This window comes from Morone saxatilis, unplaced genomic scaffold, assembly GCF_004916995.1.
Source record: "Morone saxatilis isolate NCDOM2014 unplaced genomic scaffold, NCSU_SB_2.0 Contig0, whole genome shotgun sequence".
In the NCBI taxonomy this organism is placed as follows: domain Eukaryota; kingdom Metazoa; phylum Chordata; class Actinopteri; family Moronidae; genus Morone; species Morone saxatilis.
In genome coordinates this window covers 5,852,904-5,868,986 of record NW_023339650.1, presented here as the reverse complement: position 1 = coordinate 5,868,986, position 16,083 = coordinate 5,852,904, and the positions used below count along the sequence as shown (strand labels likewise).

The 16,083-nt window shown below is 42.1% G+C and overlaps 1 protein-coding gene across 1 annotated transcript in view; it reads right to left on the bottom strand.

The window, feature by feature from the left end:
• The window catches only part of arhgap29a (Rho GTPase activating protein 29a), a 35,249-nt gene extending 20,370 nt beyond the window's left edge, over positions 1-14,879 (bottom strand). Inside the window, exons 1-2 of the mRNA XM_035652500.1 lie at positions 14,664-14,879; positions 13,131-13,525 (exon numbers count right to left, since the gene is read on the bottom strand). Coding sequence (XP_035508393.1) covers positions 13,131-13,425 — 295 coding nt within the window. The 5' untranslated portion in view covers positions 13,426-13,525; positions 14,664-14,879. The remainder of the gene's footprint in view (positions 1-13,130; positions 13,526-14,663) is intronic.
• Between the last annotated feature and the right edge of the window lie 1,204 nt (positions 14,880-16,083).

Below are 16,083 nucleotides of genomic sequence, written 5' to 3'. Positions count from 1 at the left end.
CACAAAGAATGGATACAGGCAGTCAAAGCCACATTTTGTGCTGACGATCACCCCTGGATTACCCCTTCATGGAGAGGGGGATCAGAAAGACTTTAGCTGTCTCCCATTTTTTCTTTTATTCATTAGCCCTCTTTTTTGGAGTGGGACAAACAGTGCCGCCAGTGGGGCTAATAATGCTGGGTCTGTGTGGCTGACATGACAATGCTAGCTGAGGCCTGACCCGGAAATCCAGCCAACAGGACAGCAGGTGACAAGTTCACATTAACCAATGGGTCACAACAACATTATAATCAAACATCTAGTATGAAGCACTGAGAAAATGACAAAACGTGCTGGAATATATTCACCCACTAACTGTCAAAAAAGCCTTTGTTTTCTGTATAAATGTTTCAAGCTGTCTTATAGGAGTCTGGCAGCCACTGTTTCTCAATTAATGAGACACAGCAGTCACAATGTTCTGTTTTGCTGACACCTTAAATGCAGCCAATCAGCACACCCTATAAAACCAACAATGGGACGCTTAAACATAAACCCAAAGATCTGGAGTAATGAGGCAACACCGCAAGGAGGGGTCGAGATGGTAATTTCCAGTGAACATCAAGCACTTGAAAAAATAAGTGCAAAATATCCACACACACACACACACACACACACAAAAAAAGAGACACACACCCGACACAACCACCACACACGACACACACACACACCACACACACACACACACAAACAGACTGCTTAAAACCCCAGACAAACCAAAATGATTATATAAGACGAGCACAAATCCCAGACTGTTCCACTACCACATGAACTACTCCATGCCAACATGCCCTGCCGCTTCTAGCTTGCCAAAAGCTTCTCCACAGGACCTGGAGAGTCCTATCCTTCACCATAGCAACCATCTTCATCCATCTTCATCAGATGTCATGCACAGCTCCTTCTAGTGCCAAGGACCTAGTGGTTTTTGATGACGAAAGCCTCTCATCCTTTTGTTTTTGCTGCCCAACTCCCCACGAGGCAGGAAAAGGGCCAGCGGTGTGCTTCTGGCACAACCGCACATTAAACTGAGACTCAATACTTCTATACACTGAATGCACATTGCCATTCTCTGTATGCCAGTCTCTTTGTTAGTAGCCAGGATTACTGTGTCATTTGAAAAATGACTGTACGATCTTGAGTAAAGGAGAAACACAGCGCTAAGTGATGTTGTAGTAGTATGACCTATTCTGGTATTCATTTCCCATCACAAACCTTATAATGGTGTTTTCTCATTTCCATTGGCTCAAATTAAACAAAATCTTGAAGTAAACACTGGACAGAAAGTTTGCATTTAAAGAAAATACACATCAGGTAGATTATTTTTGAGTTAATGTATTAGTAGTTAAAATACATTATATTTTTCTTTTCTAAATGTTTTACTGTAAACAGAACCCAGTCTTCCCAAAGACCTCATCTCCCACAACCTTATATGGGGACCTCAGCCAACAATAATTTCATAAGGGTCAAAGTTTACAATGAGCCGCTTCAACCCTAAGCCCTTAATTGGTCCTGGTCAGTTTAGATCCCATTTATGGGCATTATCCTTTCAATGACAAAATACACACAATGGCCTAAATCATTCCCGCACAGGCTATACACCCCATTCATTGACCGAGTAACTGAATCCCGGGTCCTGGAGGCATCAAGCCTGGGGAAGCTAGAGGTTTATTAAGGACAAGCCTAAACCATGAATGCCCACGAGACAGAGGGTCTTCCTTTGCAAAGCTCCATGGGCTTCAATCTTCAATGGCGGCTGTGTGGCCTATTGGACCATCCTAAATGGAGGCTAATTAGCAAGACATTATGGTTACGTCCACCAGCCCAGCAGGACACAGGATAATGTACAGAGACTGATTATTTAACCCCTCAACTGCCATTCTGGGCGAGACACAAAGAGAAGAAGACTCGTTCCCACCAGGGCGGGCCCGTTAAAGGGAACATCCGACTAGTACATTTTGTTTCAGCTGCGGTATTGTCATTTTCAACACGGGAAAGAAAGCTTGGATAGATAAAATTTGGATAGGACAGACGATGTTTTAATTAGAAAATATTAGCCATCTGAAAACTGTCCAAAAAAAACAAACAAGCTGCTGGAATGGTTGTTCAGTTTTCCCAGGGAAAGACCACTGAGTTTTGCGTGAGGACTTGTTTGAGTGTTGAAAACTCTTGTCTCTCTCTATTGTCCCTGGGGCCACTAGCAAACAGAGGGACTGGTCGCATCATGGGCCTGCCACATGAAGCATTTATGGAACAATAAATCACAACAGCAGCTTTTCACTTTTCACGGGAAAGAACGATTGGAGTGTGTGTGTGTGTGTGTGTCTTTGTCCATGTGTGATGGTTAGTGGCGGGAGGATTGTAAGGAGTGATAGGGGAGGAGTTTTGGTCGGTATGGGGGGGTTGTGTTATTTGAGGTAGTACTCTCCCTCGGGATTTGTCCCAAATTTACCCCTGCACCCCACTTCCCTGCTTCAGTGGGGGTTATGAGAGAAGGAGAGAGTGAGAGACATTCCTGGGCATAATAAGTCCTGGTGAATGAAGGCTACAGGGGGATCAGACTCTGATCCTGATGAGAAGGAGGCCGCGGATCAGGAGCTGCTCTGAGGCTGCCAGTAACACATTGCCAGGTTTTTACTTCATTAGCGTCATGGAAACCCAACATTCCAGCCTCTTGTTTGGGAGCGGGGATGGGAGTTGCAGGAGCGAGGGGTGGAGGGGGATCCATAATGAAAACATTGTCGGATCATTCACCATCGAGATGACACCTCAATACCAAAACATTCTGATGCCCTTCTGGAGCAGACACACTGACATCTACATGTTATGGACCTAAAAATATACAAACATAAGCCCATAGACTCCAGTTTGCTAACATTTTGTCATGGGGATCTGGTAAAGAAAGAACATCGCATTTGTTGATGTACTCTCTAGTATGTGGGGAGGCTATATTGGTGAGCATGAAACCTGTAGCCATAGCAATATGCTCTAGCTGGGATATTTGCAAATCAGTATTCTTCGCTTCGTGAGGTTTTCCCTACACACCTGACCCCCAGGTCACTACAGTGTTTTTAAATGTGAAAATTATTTCTTTGGTACGTCAAGTACAAGCCTCTATGCATCCTCTAGAGCTTGGTTATTTTATTATTAACTGTTCCGTTTTAACAAAAGGAGAGAGCTTGTTCTATTCTGACAAAACACGTGTCAGAACGCAAGTTTTGCGAGGCAAATGTGGTAAGTCTTTATACTATCGGTTTGTTTAATATATATGTTAGATTAATAGATATAATACAACAACTGAAAGAAAACTGAAGGGGACAAGGATTTTTAGGTAAGAACAAAAAAGAAAGAAAAAAAAAAGGTATTTCTGGAGAGTCAAACACTTAATTGGCCATGTATGTGTAAACATACAAGGCCTTTGACTCCAGTTTTACATTGCTCTCAATGTAAATACACATAAGGAAACCCTCTCACTTTGGGGACTTAGCATCAATGGCTCGCCTCTTTGAAGCATAGACCTTCCACCAGGGTCTGACACAATATGACTTGGCAACATTCCTTTCGCTCTGACCCTAGCTATGCTCAGTCATGCATTGCAAATCATGGGAGCAATGTATTATTTATGCTTCAAAACATTTGAGGGAACAGAGGGGTGCTTATTGCCACAAAGCAAGTGTGAAATCACTAAACATGTCACAACTGGGTCTGCGGAGGTCCGATCATATGGAAGCAGCTTATGGCAGAGGGGGCTAAATAGGATGTAGGAGGAACTTGGAAAGGCTAGCCATGACCAATGTCACATCAAAACTTAGCTGTTTGCCCTATTGAGTCAGACCACACATTCCATCTACTCACCTCTAAATAACAAGACTGTGTAGTGGCAGTTGTTTCAAAGAAATTGTGCATTCATCAAAAACTATGGTAAGGCTAGGTTTCAAGGGGCTCCTTTGAGACTTGCCCCCTTCTTCAAAAGGCAAGCAACCAATTGTGGGACTAATAATCAATCACTGGGTGACTCAATAACCTTGGTTTTGTCCAAATGGATTCTTCTTTAATTGGCTGGGGTGAAATGCCACATTCTTTCACATAACCCTCTCATCAGTTCCACATTTTTAATAGGGGATTCATGCGCAATGCTAAAAATGACCCCTTCGTTTCAATCCAAATTTTTTGCCTGACTATAAGGGGGTCTTGCAAAATGGGTCCACTTAACCTTTAACACTTGGGCAGGATCACTCCAATGGGTGGCCCCATACATCCCTTGATATCCCCCTCCCCAACGTACTTCCTGTGGTCAGTGGCCCTGGTCCACCTCTGTCGACAGACCACCGGCAGTCCACTCCACGGATTAGCAGATTACATGCAGCTGGTAAAAGGCAGGGGAACTTTGCCTTTCCAGACTTCTGTGCTCATGCCGAGGCATTCCCTGTTGCTTCACCTTTGAAGCTCTTTTTCCCATGACTGCTTGCACAAAGAGCTGGCGTTTAAAAAAGAGCCCTAGGCTAGACACACAGCACCTTCCACCTAGGTGGGGGGCTTTTATGTTTCCACTCTGTAGGCTACTGCTTTTGTCAGGCTTGTTAGCTGTTAGCTCAGGGAACCAAAAGTGAAGGAAAAATGTTGTTCAATGAAGGCTGAAGATAGGAAATGCCTGAAATTGGGTTTGAGTACTAAAGGAGGAACACAAGCTATAACCGCATATTGCAAAACTTGACAATTATCCTAAAATCCAAGGGTGAACTGTTAAATGTTCCAAAATCCCTTTTCGTGTCAACAGACACGTTTACCCACAGATATTTCTCTCTTTAGTCCTTCGCATATAAATGAGATACCCAGTGTGGAGCGAAGAATTTGTTTTTCCCCCTCTTTCATTTCTCTTTGGAGCTGTCTGTCACAGTGAGGAAAGACAGGCAACCTTTCTCTGTGGATATCCCCCCACATCACCACCACCACCGCCAACTGTTGATGCAAAGCTCTGAAGGTTGGCATTCCAACTATGCTTTCTTTAAGAGAAACTGCAAATCCCCCCACCGTGCAACCTCTAGCTGGCAGCCAAACTGGTCAGGCATTAGCTGTAGTATCTACAGTTGCTCCCCAAGCTGTGTAATGTAGGCAAAGGAACATCAGCAGGCGAGCTGAGAGGAGAGCTGGGAGAGCTGTCCAACAAGTACAAAGATGGGCCCCTTCAGTACACCTGTCAAGCAGCAGAAGTGGGAGGTGAGGGGGCTGAGGTTGGGGGGCAAACACAGCATTCAGAACAAGAGCACACTGTTTAGCTTTACTAGCATCCTAATCCTGAGAGAATGGGCTTTGTGTGATAGAAAGCTTGCACTAGAAAACTTACTCTCATAACTGTCGAGGCATTTAATTTAGTGAAATGTACTAAATCAAACAACTTGTTCTGATTCCAAACATCTAACAACTTTGAGAAACATCAACAGGTTAATGGAGATGAGTTTGCATACAACTGGAATTATGTGGATTATAAAAAAGGAAATTGGGACAAACATACCTAGCATTTAATGAACGGACGATAAAGAAAAACATCTCTGAAGTTCAAGAAAAACAAGGGTCCTCTGTGAGCACAAGGCACTGTTTTGTTTCTTACCATGGTTACAATTAGCAGCTTGAGCAGACACAGGCCTTGCATTAGGGGGAAAGGAATTCAGGGCTGTGGAGGCAATGCTGATCTACACCTGCCAGTCTCGTCAAAAGGTACTGAATATTTTAATGCCAGTGGGGCTTCCTGCATATATGGGCCCCCCCATCTCCATTCACTGCTAGTTATCAAACACGCAGATTTAGAAGCTCCTGAATTCTGTCCTAACAAATGGTTGGAATAAAAACACTTCATTCTAGGAAGTGATTATCAGTTTGGAGAAGCCGATTCAAGAGAGAGATATGGGTATTGGTGCTTGTGTGCCGTATGCTTTGGCAAGTTCAATCACACCCCAATAGCTCCACTCTCCTCCCCTGCCTGTTCTATACCCCAATGGGACCTAATTTGAGTCTCACAAGACAGGGCAGACCCCAATTGGTCCTGGCTATGCTTCACGCTCAGTCTGTTTACCTCCACATCAAACAGGGTCTCTGTTCCTTTCACTGAGCACAGCAGCTGAGTTCTTAAACTTACAGAATGTTGCAGACAAAGACAGTGGCTGGTTATCCTTCTGTATCCAGTCAGCCCCACTGGCCTTTAACAAGTTGGGAGCTGTACCCAGCATGGGGCTGACCCAGTCACATGCGAGCAGGCCCTAAGGTTGGCTCTGACAGAAAAACAAGGCCAATTATGCTCAGTATAGCCTTTCCTATGCGACTGAAAACGATTTACAAAAATCTCTCTCGAGGACTAGAGAACCCAGAGACAGCGCCATGTCGTGACGCATGCTCTTAGAAATGATCAAGTGGCTCTTAGAAATGACCAAGTGGTTTTCCCTATGACAAGAACAGCATGCTAAAACCCATTACTTACCTTGATGACATGCTGAAACTGAAATAAGCACCGTTCACCTGCAGCATCCAACAAGTTCACTATGGCTGACTCTTTTTTACAAATTCTCCCTTGCAAAGCTGACTCGCTAAATTTTAATGACACACAGCTACAGTGAGTAGGCGGTGGACTTATCTCTCACCACATAGATATGCTCTTACACAACAAACCACATGGACTTAAGGAGATCAGGGCAGTCCATGTTATTTTTCTTCTTGATATAGGGATTTGTAATATACAGCCCTTTGGCTGATCTGTGAATGGTTTTAAGTGTAGGGTCCTCTAATTTATATCCAAATAAACCTGTCTCTTCCCCACAATTATTATATTCAATCTTTGAGGGCCAGTGGTTTTGTTACAATGGGCGGAACAAAAGCCAGAGCATTTTGTTTTATTTATGATTCAATTAGTTTAGCTGCGTTTATTTAATGTATGATTTAAATACTATAACTAATTAACTTGTGCTACAAAAATCTCCAATGACAATTTTTAAAATAAAAAAGGTTTTCAACCACAAAAATACATTTATGAGCTCTTAATGTTAGTTATTGACATGCCCAAAATCCACCAAGGACATTTTATAAATGTTACATCCCTGTTAGCGGATGTCTCTAAATCAAATGACTGTATTAGTGAATCAATTATTTGAACCACACATATTGCAGTGCAGGATGTCAAATTAATGCTACCTTGCCTAATTCTAGATGACTTTAATCCAACGCAGGGGTACAGGCTACAGATTCAAGGGCTACTTAAGCTTATTGAGAGGATAAATTTGCCATCTTTGTTTCAAAGCCTTAATCTAAGAAGGGCGAAGGGAGGTTTTCTGATCACGCAACCAAATGGGTGTTGGTTAAATCTGCCATCTTTGTTATGTGGCCACTATTACTTTAAAGCTGGACAAAAAAAACGTCCACTCTGTATGTAAGAAGCCTCCAGTAAAGAGTTCTTTAAGTATAGCCCCTCATCAGAGCCCACAATCCTTGGCTTCTCATGTGCAGTGTGGGAATCCTGGAGCTTTATCTTAGTGTGTGGCAGACATCGACAGCCTCCTGGAACAAAGCTGCCCCAGCAAAAACAGTGCCCATAACCATAAATCTCTCCAGAGGGAAGGAAGGAGAGAAACACACAGAGAGGGAGCTCCCTTGGGTTACAACTTAAAAACAACGTACAAATCTTCAAGCGCAGTTGGGCTATTAAACTTGACATGTCAGCATGGTTTTGCCACCTGTATACAGCGTGCCGTCATTGCATGCTTTGTACACTGCCAAAAAAAAAAAGATAAAAAAGATTTTACTCTGATAGTGCTTTGTACAGTATATGATTTGATGTTTTGTTTCCTCAGGCAAAGGGGATAAATGGACCTGCCATATGTCACAATAGCTTTAATCCCAGGGGGTAGCAATGCAGAGATCTAACCCTAGCACTGCAGCAACTTATGCTAAGACAATAGCTGTGCTTTTAAACAAAGACCACCCAAAACAATTAAAGGTAATGCAATAAATCCTGTTAGGTAGCTTAAGATAAGTGTACAGTATGATTAAATCAAGATCTTAAAGAGATGACTTTAAACACTTTAAAAAAAAAAGGCTAGTTGTCTTGTGCTTGTGATAATTTACAGTGGCTTTAAAAATGGACACAGTGAAAGAACCATAAAAGGAACTTTTTGGAGGCAAGAAGAAGCTTGCAATGCTTTACAGTGAATCCAAGACCCAGTGGGATAGACTGTCTAAACAGAGCACAGTTACAGCCATTAAGAAAGTCTGGAATGGTTAGTGAAAAGCCCAAGTAGGGCTAATTTTAGGCTGGTATTTCACAAGGGGTGATTTAGAATACAAATCACTAAAATAGCATTTAGGCTTTCTCTGAGGACCCAGACCAGAATCAGTTTCCCACAAAGCTTTAGCATCATGGTAGAATACTCAACAGGCTTCCTAAAAGAGAAAAGGCACTCATTTCCCACATCTTTACAGCATATTTCAACTAAAGGCACAACAATGAAACCAAAATGCAACTCGGTAACGCCAACGTCACTCCAAGGCTGTCTTTAGGCTGTCTGCCACAAAACTCAATGAGCAGTCCGGTGCATTACAGTGTATTATTGAACATTACACAACACCTGTGGAACACTTTTAGTAGGGGCCGGTTAATCATTAAAACACAGAATCACACATTTAATGTGAGGGGACAGCCTCCAAAACCCATACTGATTAACTGAGGACACTTATGACTCAACGGGGGCATACGAATCATACATTATTTTGACAAATCATAACTGTGACTAATCATAATCATGGAGCTGCTTATGAACACAGCCATCCTTCTGAGAAAGAATGCCTGGGGTTGCTCAATATTTATTTTTATTAGCATGGTGGCAGAGGGAGTCCGTTGGCTAATGTCACACTGTCAGCGTATGTGTCATATCTGCTGATTTGAACACTGTAAGGAAATAAGTGGGTGTTTGTACTGTAGGTATGCAGGGTATGTGAGACAGGGGAAGTAGCAGGGGTGGCGGCGAGATGAAACGAGTGTGGCTGACTGCATATGCAGATTTTGCTTCATTTTAAGATGTCCCAAGGGGAGGGGTTATTTATAGTGGTGACAATATATCTGTGCAAAAGCAACCAACACACAGGTTGACTTGAGAACTGCAAATTAACACAAAGCTGACTAGAGTTGATAGGTGAACAAGCAGGATGCAAAAGGAACAGCATGAAGTTCTTAAACAGCAAAAAAAAAAACAACATTTACCACAACTAAAAGATCGATCTACAATTCAGACAGTTTCAGATGCTATGTAGATATGATTTAGACAACTGTTCCCTGTGTAGTGTAGCATTCAAATTAAAAAGCTTCCCTGTAACATCTCCGCTGAGTGAATAGCTTGCTGGTGCAGTTTTCTTTTTAGAAGCAGCTGACGCACAAAATTGGCCATCATTCTGCTTGGCAGCATTGCAGCATAAAAACCCTGATGACACACCTGTCCCAGTCAGGCAGCCAGCCACAACAATACACCCTCACTCCTAAAATAGATGATGAAATGCAAAACAACAATCTTCTGCACAGTTCCTGCGAAACACAGCACCTCCAAAGCCAGGGCCAAATGTTTGTTACACTAATCTTATGATGGAGAGCTTCAGAGGCCCCATTCACCGACGCAAACACAAAGGCCGCTGGGGCCACCTCCACGGCATCGTCTGGCCTCCAAACGTCCTCTGTGACCCCTGGTAAGGCCAACCTTCAAAACAATAATCCCCTCCAATTACTGACATGTCCTTCACAAGTGGCCACTGGTCACTGGTCACTGGTCTCGACCTTAAAGGAGCATGTAAATATCTGTCACACAGTGGAGATGCTGTGAAGAGAGCTCAGCGCTGACCTGACGACAATCGAAGCACGTAACAGTTTCTTCTCAGGCACTAGTAAAAAACAAAACTCAGTCAATGCGTCACTGACTCCAACCACGACTGAACTGCAGCCACATTATAATTACCATTTATGGTTGATGTGCATTGCAAGAAAAATAAACTTTTTTTTATAAATAAAACATTCTTAATGGACTTGGCTGAAGAAACCCCCCCAGGGACCAATCCCACAGGCCACAGCTATTCTGGACTTGGGAAAGTATCATTTCTGCGAAGAGCTGCCAGTTAGCAGCAGCATGCTAGTCTGGAGATGGGACAATGGGTGTCAGACTCACATCGCTGACTGTGAATGCAGGCACTGTTGCGAGGGGTACAAGGCTCTATAAGCTGAATATTGCTCTTGACTATTGGCCTTGCGTGGTAAAAAAAAAAAAAAAGGAGGGTTCACGTAGGTTTCAGTGAGTGGCCAGGGTAATGAGAGGTTTGAACTATTGTGAAGTGCTGCAGAGACAATATGGCCATAAATTAGAGGGGGATTTAAATCACATCCAATCACAGCACAAGTCAGTGACTCCCAACAATCTGTTAGCCAGTTCTTCTGAAGCCCTAGAGTGCTAAACCTTAACAATGACACTTGATGTTTAAATGACGACAAGCGCACGCTATCCTGATATAACCAAAAAAAATAAATAAAATCCAAAGACCTCCACTATGAGGTCTGTGTTTGCATGTGTCCCAATGTGAAACTAATTTGTCAAACATTCTCCTTTAACTTCTTCCTGGAGTTTGAAACGACTCTGAGGCACAATGGTCTCTTTGCTACTTTCCTCAATAGTGGAGGGGTCTGTTTTCTACATCGCAATCAGCCCATTTTCCCCAAATCTGCCCTTTCCTGTATTTAGCCAAAATAAGCCCTCTAATGGGAATACTTTGCTATACAATCACGTGTTGGCATCTCAGTGACTGCATTTGCATAATTGAGCCTGTGCTTACTGGACCTGTAAATTGTGTGCAGTTACATTAGCAGCGGAGTGGGCTGACAGTCGCTGAGTTATGTTCTTCGTGAGTTTGCTTTTAAAGTCCATTTAAGGTACGGGGTTCTAAAGTTCTCCTCGCAGTCTATGCGGTTGTTATTTGGAGAGAACAGATTACAAACCGGTTTCTTAATGATGAGCAGGAAGGGCAAAACGTCTAGCATGACAGCTATGCAACCTTGTTACATAGCAAGAGCCTGTGTGTGCATGTCGTGTGTTGATCACCTTTAAGCTGCTGTTAAACAGACCACAATTACAACTGTAACTGTGGTTGATTACTTATCCACAAACAGAAAATGTGGAGGCGTGAAAGCTCAAAGTACTTTTTTTTTTTTAAATTTAAAATCAAGCCTTTTTCTGCTCCTTAAAGCTGCGGACATCGATCTCTTGCACATGATGATTTACTGCTTTGATCATGCTGACAGGTCACTGAAAAGTCTCGAGAGCTTAAAAAGTGCCCACCGCAAGTCCTACTCTCTACAATGCCGACATGTCCAGCCGGGTCAAGCACCTTTACAGACCTCTGCAGACAAAAACAAAAGGCTGGGATTCCTTTTTCCAGAGCTTGGGTGTCATGGCACAGCGGTAATGGGGGAAAGCGAATGCACAGTCACCTTGTCTTATTTAGACTTTCCTTACTAGGTCCGGGAATAAACAAGTCTGGGTCTGATTCAAAAGCAATCCCCGGACATACCAAGTTAGGAATGTAATAACCACCCACACAAATAGACACAGTCAACCAGACAGGAGTACATCTCAGCCCTGTCTCTAAACTTCCCTATGGTTTGGAAATGATCTATTTCATCATCGACTAAGGCAAGCGTATTAATTACTGGCTTAGAGGGTGTTTTATTCTGTCTGAAAAAAAAAATAAAATAAAAAATACTGTCTAAATTTCCTGCTGGAATGCTGCTGTTGTATAATGAGGCTAATTGTGGTGAAGAGTAAAGGCGCGCACAGCTCCAAAACTTAAACCAGGAATTTTGCAGGTTTCAACAGGTTCAATTTAAGACTTTTTAAAGACCTTTTAAGACCTATTTCACGTCCATGTGTTGTAGTAATGGTTCCATGTCAGTTTCGTTTCAATATAAAATTTAAATGAGACTGAAAACCGTACCTTTATACACATAACGTTAAGTTAATTTTTAAAAACCTGTCATACAATCAGACATTTTAATGCCTAAAATTCAGATTACTGTATTTTAGACTTTGTAAGACCCCGTCGACAGCCTATTAATTATTAAACACAGTATTGGGTGCACAGTCGTAATAAGGAACAAAACAAACAGGATACCGGCATTCACAGATAAATATCTTCTTGTTTCTTAATAATAAACAAGAAGATATTTATCAGTGAGTATCCTGTTTGTGTGCTTCACCGGATTATTTTTTTTAACTGTAAAAAATGTTAAAAGGCCTTCTCAGGGTACTTCACTCTTACTTATCTTGGAAATTTGTGGAAATCAACCGTGCCTTCAGCTGAAAACTAAACAGGATATTTATATATTATATTATTTTCTCTAAATTGCTTTCTGTTAAGTCATTCATCAGACCATTCACTAATAGTTTTTAGAGTGCCCATGCACCCTCTTCGCATTTTCTCCTTTACAGAAAGAAAACAAGGAGGGCAAGAACCAAGCTAAAAGTGAGATAAGGCTGGTTGACTGACCGTGCAGCCAAGGACACAGTGGGACAAAACAGGTAGATACTGTAGAACAGGGACTGTGTACATTGTGGTGAAAGAAACAGTGTGTACACAAGGGTTGACTGGCAGCTAAGGTCCGTTATAAATCCCTTCGGCTGCGTTTACACTATTCCACTCTTTTCCCCCCTACACTTTGCCACAAGTTCAGAATTTAAAAGGACGTATACATCTTGTTTATAAGGGAAATTTTAAATGACATCACAGGAAACAGATATAAGAGGACTGTTACGAGGAAGCATTTGTGTAACTTATTGAAAAGCCCACATACACAATGACCAACTGTTGTGGCAACAAATCACTAACAGGTTGCCTCCAAAGACACTAAATAGCAGCAGATAAAGCTCAAGTTAGTATTTGAATGTACTGGTGCGAATATAACTAACAGAAGTTTCTCAAAAAGTATTACTTAGTTATAGAAGAATGCTGAGAAAGGAACTAACTAAAAATACAAAAACAGAGTATATTTCACCACATTTCTCTTAATACCAGTGTTCCAAACATACCTTTGGAGTTGAAGACTTCTTTGAGTTGTAGAAGCACATCAGCAAACTTGCGCACGTCGCTGACCAGCTGCATTATATAGTTTGGGTCAGAGGCGGGGATATCTGGGTCAGAGCTCAGTGAACCGCTCTTAGAGACCCTGCCCGACACCCAGGGGCCCACAGTGGCGGGGCCTGCTGAACCCAAGCTGGAGCTGGAAAGTCTGGAGATGCTTAGAGGAAGTTTGGTTCCACCACCGCCTCCGCCGCCACCGCCTGATCCTCCGCCTGTGCTCTGACGAAGCATGGCAGCCAGCATGTCTTATTGGTCCAGTGGCCCTCAGGCCTAGTGGCTGTCGTCCCGCAGGTTCAGCTCCGTTCTCAGACCCAGCTCAGCACCACAAAGGGGATGAAGGATGCTGCTAAGGAGAGAGAAGACTCTTAATCCTGACAAAAACTGACAATAACGATGAAATGATGAGTGCAGCAGGACAGGTCACAAACTAGAGTACTGTTCTGAACAATGTGTGAGGTAATTCAGTCACGTAGTTGTTGTGGCGTTAAGTAAGTCTCAGTATTCTTATATCTTAATACAATAATGACGCAAAGTACAACCCAAAACATAATCTGACAGAGCAAACCAGTCTTTAACTGCGACATACCAAACATGGAGTTATCCTTCACCAGCTGAATAACATGGAACAGCTCATACAGGACATCAAACCAATAAATGATGTTTGATTACATACATTTGAAGTTTGTGATGACAGCTTCCACACACAACTCTCTCTTTCTATACGAACCTAATTTATAACCTATGTGTTTGATGTTACAGCTGATGTAAACATATTCTGCACTTCATTTGGATGGAATTTGAAATGTTAGCCCAACATTCATTGACAAAATTAAAGTGTTTATACAGAAAAACAGCAGAGAAAGGAGTTAAACGCAGGTGATCATGCCTTTCCCATCTACACTGCATGTAGGCGCATCTGCCCTTGCACAGGTAACTAAAGAACACGACACTGCTGCCTAAAACTCACACAGTGTGATGATTTCTTGCTTATTGTGAAACAAACCGAGACGAGGTTAACCCACGTCAAGACTCGTCGGATCATTAAGGTCGACTAGTTCATTCGGCATCAATAAAAGCTACCAAACAACACTTTTTGTCGTGAAATCAGGAGTTTTACAGCCAGTTGTCACCGCTAAATCGCGGCCACCATTTGCGCTTAATGTGAGTTAGTTAGCTCGGAAGAATGAGTTAAGGAGCTATCTAAAAGTTAAAAAAGTCAGACATACTTTGTGTATTTAAGGTATAACGAGCTGGAAGAGGAGAGAATGGGTTTAAAGTAATGTTCCCTTAAGAACAAGAGGGGTATTTACCGGTAAATGGCAGCATTAAAGGACTAAACTAGAGAAAACAGAGTCCCCTGTATGAGTGCGAACCTAACTTAAACCGTGCTGTGTTCATATGTTAGGTACAATTATTTAACGGTAGCTATTAGCTTTAAGAGCGACCCAAACAACGATTAGAAACTCTCAAACATTACACACCTGCTGTTGGGTCCTGAAACATTTCAGCCGAACACAATCCTGAAGCGGAAAAGTGACCGATGGTCAATCTTGAGAAAGACACATTAATCCACAACCACCGCGATGTCCTTATGTCTCACAGCCGTGTCCAAACCCTCACGGTCCGGCTGAGCCCCACTGTGTCCAATCGCCTCTTCTCTCCATGTGATGTAGGTTGTAACTTGTGATTGGTGTGTGTGTGTGTGTTGGCGTGGAGTCCTCCCTTAACAACAGGTGTCTGGAGTTTAAAGTGTAAAGAAACCCACAATAAAACACTGCACTTCCGGTTTTGCCTTTCAAAATAAATGCCGTAGTTAGGCATTTACACAACTTCTTGTACGTGAATGTGTTGGTGTAAGCGTGAAAGGCTTTTTACTAAAACCCAAATCACTGAATATTACGGGAATTTTAATTTATTAAAAAGAGACAATATGTGTTCTCAAATCCTACAATAACTGTCATGTACGACTAAAAAAGCTAAAAAGCTAACCAATTTCAGGCTAAGTAGTTTGCAATTTTAAACGTGTAGCAAATTTTCATCCACATGCCCAATTGGCGCATCTATTTTTTTATGTAAAAGTTGTCATAAATACCAACCTGAATTAAAACCACATACGAGCACACGAGTGACACATGTTTTACACACTTTTATTGTGAACACTATATCTCGTTACTTCCGGTATCATTCTGCTGGACCTCACCAACCTGAAATCTGTGAAATGTATTGAATACGTTACTGTACATGATAACAGACTATATAAAGGTGCAATAACATGCATAAAGGAGCATGATTAACATTTTATTTTACTGGGCACACAGTCATACATTGCTCTACTGCTACAGAGGCAGCAGACACTTTATTGCGTTTACCTGGGTTGTAAATCCCTGCAGTTTATATTGCAAGTCAGCTTTGCAGCCACAGTTTGCACTTTCTGTTCAGCAGGAAACTTTTGAACATGGGGACATTCTCCTGAGAAATACACACAACACTGTGTCCTTTTAGAGAATTAAAATAGAGAGGGCGGTCTTGCAGTAAGAAAATGACACTGTTACCAACTGACTCATCAGTAAATACCATCACAAGCAGGTTTCAAAAGTTAAATATTTCACTTGCATCTGCACTGTTTTTGCTAAAGCATGTGAGTGACTTTATTTTAACACACAAAATACTGACTTTCCACTTATGACACAAGCTTTTTATTTTTGCATGTGAATGTGCCTCAACTGTATTTGGCAAACAAAAAAAGACCCAGAAAAGGTTTTCTAACCTCTGAGACTGAACCACTGAAAATGGATCTTTCTCTGGAGAAGTAAAACACTGCACATCCCTGACATCTGCTGGTGACATCAATGTAATGTAATAAAGTCTATTCTCAGTGCACGTGTAGATGTGGCTTTAAGT